General features: G+C 63.0%; 1 protein-coding gene across 1 annotated transcript; it reads left to right on the top strand.

Annotated features, from left to right (window-relative positions):
* The first annotated feature begins 418 nt into the window (after positions 1-418).
* Foxd2 (forkhead box D2) lies at positions 419-3,321 on the top strand. The gene has a single exon (XM_075946245.1). It carries the CDS (start codon positions 767-769, stop codon positions 2,243-2,245), a length of 1,479 nt encoding a protein of 492 aa, XP_075802360.1. The 5' UTR covers positions 419-766; the 3' UTR covers positions 2,246-3,321.
* Positions 3,322-3,631: the final 310 nt, after the last annotated feature.

The following is a 3,631-nucleotide window of genomic DNA, read 5'->3' as shown; positions in this document are numbered from 1 at the left end:
AGTTTGCTCCTCCGGATCACTCTCCCATCCAGCCTTCTGGAAACTCCTGGAACTCTAGGAGGTCCTTGTCCGCCTTGGCTCACTCGCGATCCGACGGCGCTTCTACTCGGGTGGCCTGGGTGACGCCTTGGGGAGATGAGGGGAGGAGGTCCGTAGCCGTGGCCACTAGCTGCAGCTACGCCAGTGTCAAGCCTTGACTCCCAGCGGCTGAGAGCACTGAAGACTGTGGCTCCAGGGGACCATGGGTTTGCGGGAGCTGCGAAGAGAAGGATGACCCGCCTCCAGCCACGCGAGCCTAGCTCCCGCCACCGCGGCAGTTTGTTCCCGCCGGGCCGGGGTGCGGAGGACCTCTGCCCGCCCCCTTCCTCCCCGCCCCACCCTGCCCAGGGAGCTCCGCCCCGGGCCCACGGTTCTTCCGCCTTAGGCGGCCACCAGGCGGGAGGGACTAATCTCCCGAAGTCCCACTTCTGTCTCTAGGGGCCCAGGGGCCAAGATTCGACTGGGTAACGGGTGGCATCATCTTTTTCCTCCTGTGCTCTGCTTACTGGTCCCGGGGCAGCACCGGTTGGGTGCGCCCTGCAGGGTGAGAGTCGTAAAGTCTCAACACCAGAGGGCGCTGAGGAGCTGCGGGGGGGCACCCCTCCCTGTCCGCCTCGGTCCTCCCCCCTCCCCGCCCGCGCGCAAAACACACTAGTCCGAGAGGCAGCGCGGCGGAGCGGGAGCCGCGGCCCGAGCGGAGCCGGAGAGCGGCGACGGCGGCGGCACCATGACCCTGGGCAGCTGCTGTTGCGAGATCATGTCCTCCGAGAGCTCCCCGGCCGCGCTGTCCGAGCCCGACGCAGACATAGACGTGGTGGGCGGCGGCAGCGGTGGGGGGGAGCTCACAGCCCGCTCCGGGCCCCGCGCCCCCCGGGACGTGCTCCCGCACGGCCACGAGCCTCCCCCGGAGGAAGCCGAGGCCGACGTAGCCGAGGACGAAGAGGAGTCGGGAGGTTGTTCGGACTGCGAGCCCCGCGCTCTAGCGCCCCGGGGGGCGGCGGCTGCAGCGGGAAGCCCGGGGCCCGGTGTGCAGGCAGCTCGGGGCGCAGCGGGGCCAGGGCCGGGACCCGGGCCGCCGTCGGGGGGCGCGGCGTCGCGGAGCCCGTTAGTGAAACCACCGTATTCGTACATCGCGCTCATCACTATGGCCATCCTGCAGAGCCCGAAGAAACGCCTGACGCTGAGCGAGATCTGCGAGTTCATCAGCGGCCGCTTCCCCTACTACCGGGAGAAGTTCCCTGCTTGGCAGAACAGCATCCGCCACAACCTCTCTCTCAACGACTGCTTCGTTAAGATCCCCCGCGAGCCAGGCAACCCGGGCAAGGGCAACTACTGGACGCTCGACCCGGAGTCGGCCGACATGTTCGACAACGGCAGCTTCCTGAGGCGCCGCAAGCGCTTCAAGCGGCAGCCGCTGCCGCCGCCGCATCCACACCCGCATCCTCATACGGAGCTGCTACTGCGTGGCGGGGCTGCCGCGGCCGGGGACCCTGGCGCCTTCCTCCCGGGATTCGCCGCTTATGGCGCCTACGGCTATGGCTACGGGCTGGCACTCCCAGCCTACGGCGCACCCCCACCGGGGCCGGCCCCACACCCGCATCCACACCCGCACGCCTTCGCCTTTGCTGCCACCGCGCCTTGCCAGCTGTCAGTTCCCCCGGGCCGCGCCGCTGTTCCTCCACCCGGACCTCCGACGGCCTCGGTGTTCGCCGGCGCGGCCTCGGCGCCGGCCCCTGCTCCTGCTCCGGGATCTGGCCCAGGCCATGCAGGGCTGCCAGCCTTCCTAGGCGCAGAGCTGGGCTGCGCCAAGGCTTTCTACCCCGCGTCCCTGAGCCCTCCCGCAGCTGGTACAGCAGCCAGCCTGTCCACTGCACTCCTGCGCCAGGGCCTCAAGACAGACGCCAGCGGTGGTGCGGGTGGCGGGGGTGCAGGGGCTGGCCAGAGGCCTTCCTTCTCTATAGACCACATCATGGGCCACGGTGGTGGCGGTGCCGCACCACCGGGCAGCGGTGACGGTTCCCCGGGATCACAATTCGCGGCAGCCGCGGGTCCTGGGAGTCAAGCCCAAGTCTTGGCCATGCTGACTGCCCCGGCCCTGGCTCCGGTGGCGGGCCATATCCGCCTCTCTCACCCGGGGGACGCGCTCCTGTCTTCAGGGTCCTCGTTTGCCAGCAAAGTCGCCGGCCTCAGTGGCTGCCACTTTTGACCGCAGCGAGCTCGGGGTCAGTTAGGCCCTCACTCCTTAACCTCTCTGGGGAGCTCGGCGGGTCCCAGCGGAATTCAGGGAGTCTATTTATGAAGAGTCTCCAGACCTAGGCCGGCGCGCGTGATCGGGCACATCAAGCTTCACGCTCAAAATGTCACGGACAGTTGGGACCAAGCGGGCTCATCGGCTCTGGGCGAGGTTCGGGTCTACGCAAGAGGCTGGAAGCGGAGATCCCTTTTATGTTGGAACAGCAAAAAAAAGGGAGCAGGAACCTTCGCTTTTCCTTGCCTTTGCGTCTCTTACAGTCGGAGAAGGCGGCTTTGGCAGAGATACGCCTGTCGGTCGGTGGATCCCGCCAGAAACACCTATGGCTTGAAAAGTCCCCTGCCCCTCATTCCTTCTTCAACTTTGAGACCCCGCTTATCATCCAATATTATAATTTAAAGACTTCTGTTATCTGCTTGTGCTTAAGAGAAAAATTCAATTTTTTTGTTCCTTTTGCTGTTCTTCAAGGAAGCGGGTTTTCTCCAAGCATAAGGCAGTATCTACACAGTCGGGAAGCTAAGAGGAAAAGTGAAACGGGGCGGGGGGGTGGGGGTGTCTCCACAATCCTCGTGTAAGCTGCAGAGTCCATTCCCCTGCCCCCGAAGAAAATGTTTTTTTTCCCCCTCTGGTGTTTGGTTGGTTTTTAAGGAGCTCCCTCTGGCCTTTCCCATGGTCCATAGGTCCAGCAATCCAGGGCTAGCAGCCCTCTTGGCCGTCTGCTCTGCCCCAGACCCTGTGATATTTATTGTAGTTAAAGGCAATGAATTTGGGTGGGAGAAGAGGGTCTGGAGAGGTGGGAATTGGGTGGGCAAGGGCACAGAGCTATGGCAGGGGGTCCTAGAGTTATGTGTAAATATCTGTCCAGTGGGCCGCCCCCTGCATTCTCTGTCCACTGGTGTGCATTGATTTAGACTTCTCCACTTAGTGGAGAGACTCTGTGAAATCGTCTGATGGTCTGTGTGGAAGAAACAAAACTGTCTCCTCCATTTTCCTTGGTGTCAATTGAATAAATGTACGTGAACTTAGCAGTCTCCAGCTCACCCTGCTTGCCTGCACTCCCTTGTCCTTGTCTGAGCTCTCCAGAAGACCTCAGTCTCCCCAGCAGAGGGAGAGGGAGTTAGACCAGCAAATGAAGCTTTGGGCTAGTCAGATGGCGGAGGGAGGCTCTGCACACCGCTGTGGCCCTCTGCTTCTAAAGGGACCAGGTTTCTGGAAGCCGGTGACCACCCCAGCACTTTCGTTTTCAGTCGGGCACAAGGAAGGACAAAAGCCCGGGGCTGGGCAGAGGGATTCTCTTTCTACCACCGGAGGAATCTTAGCCTTCTTCTAGTTTAGATTTGA

Source organism: Microtus pennsylvanicus, chromosome 13 (genome assembly GCF_037038515.1).
Source record: "Microtus pennsylvanicus isolate mMicPen1 chromosome 13, mMicPen1.hap1, whole genome shotgun sequence".
NCBI classification, from domain to species: Eukaryota; Metazoa; Chordata; class Mammalia; order Rodentia; family Cricetidae; genus Microtus; species Microtus pennsylvanicus.
The sequence above is the reverse complement of the archived record's forward strand: the minus strand, read 5'-3'. Positions and strand labels throughout refer to the sequence as shown.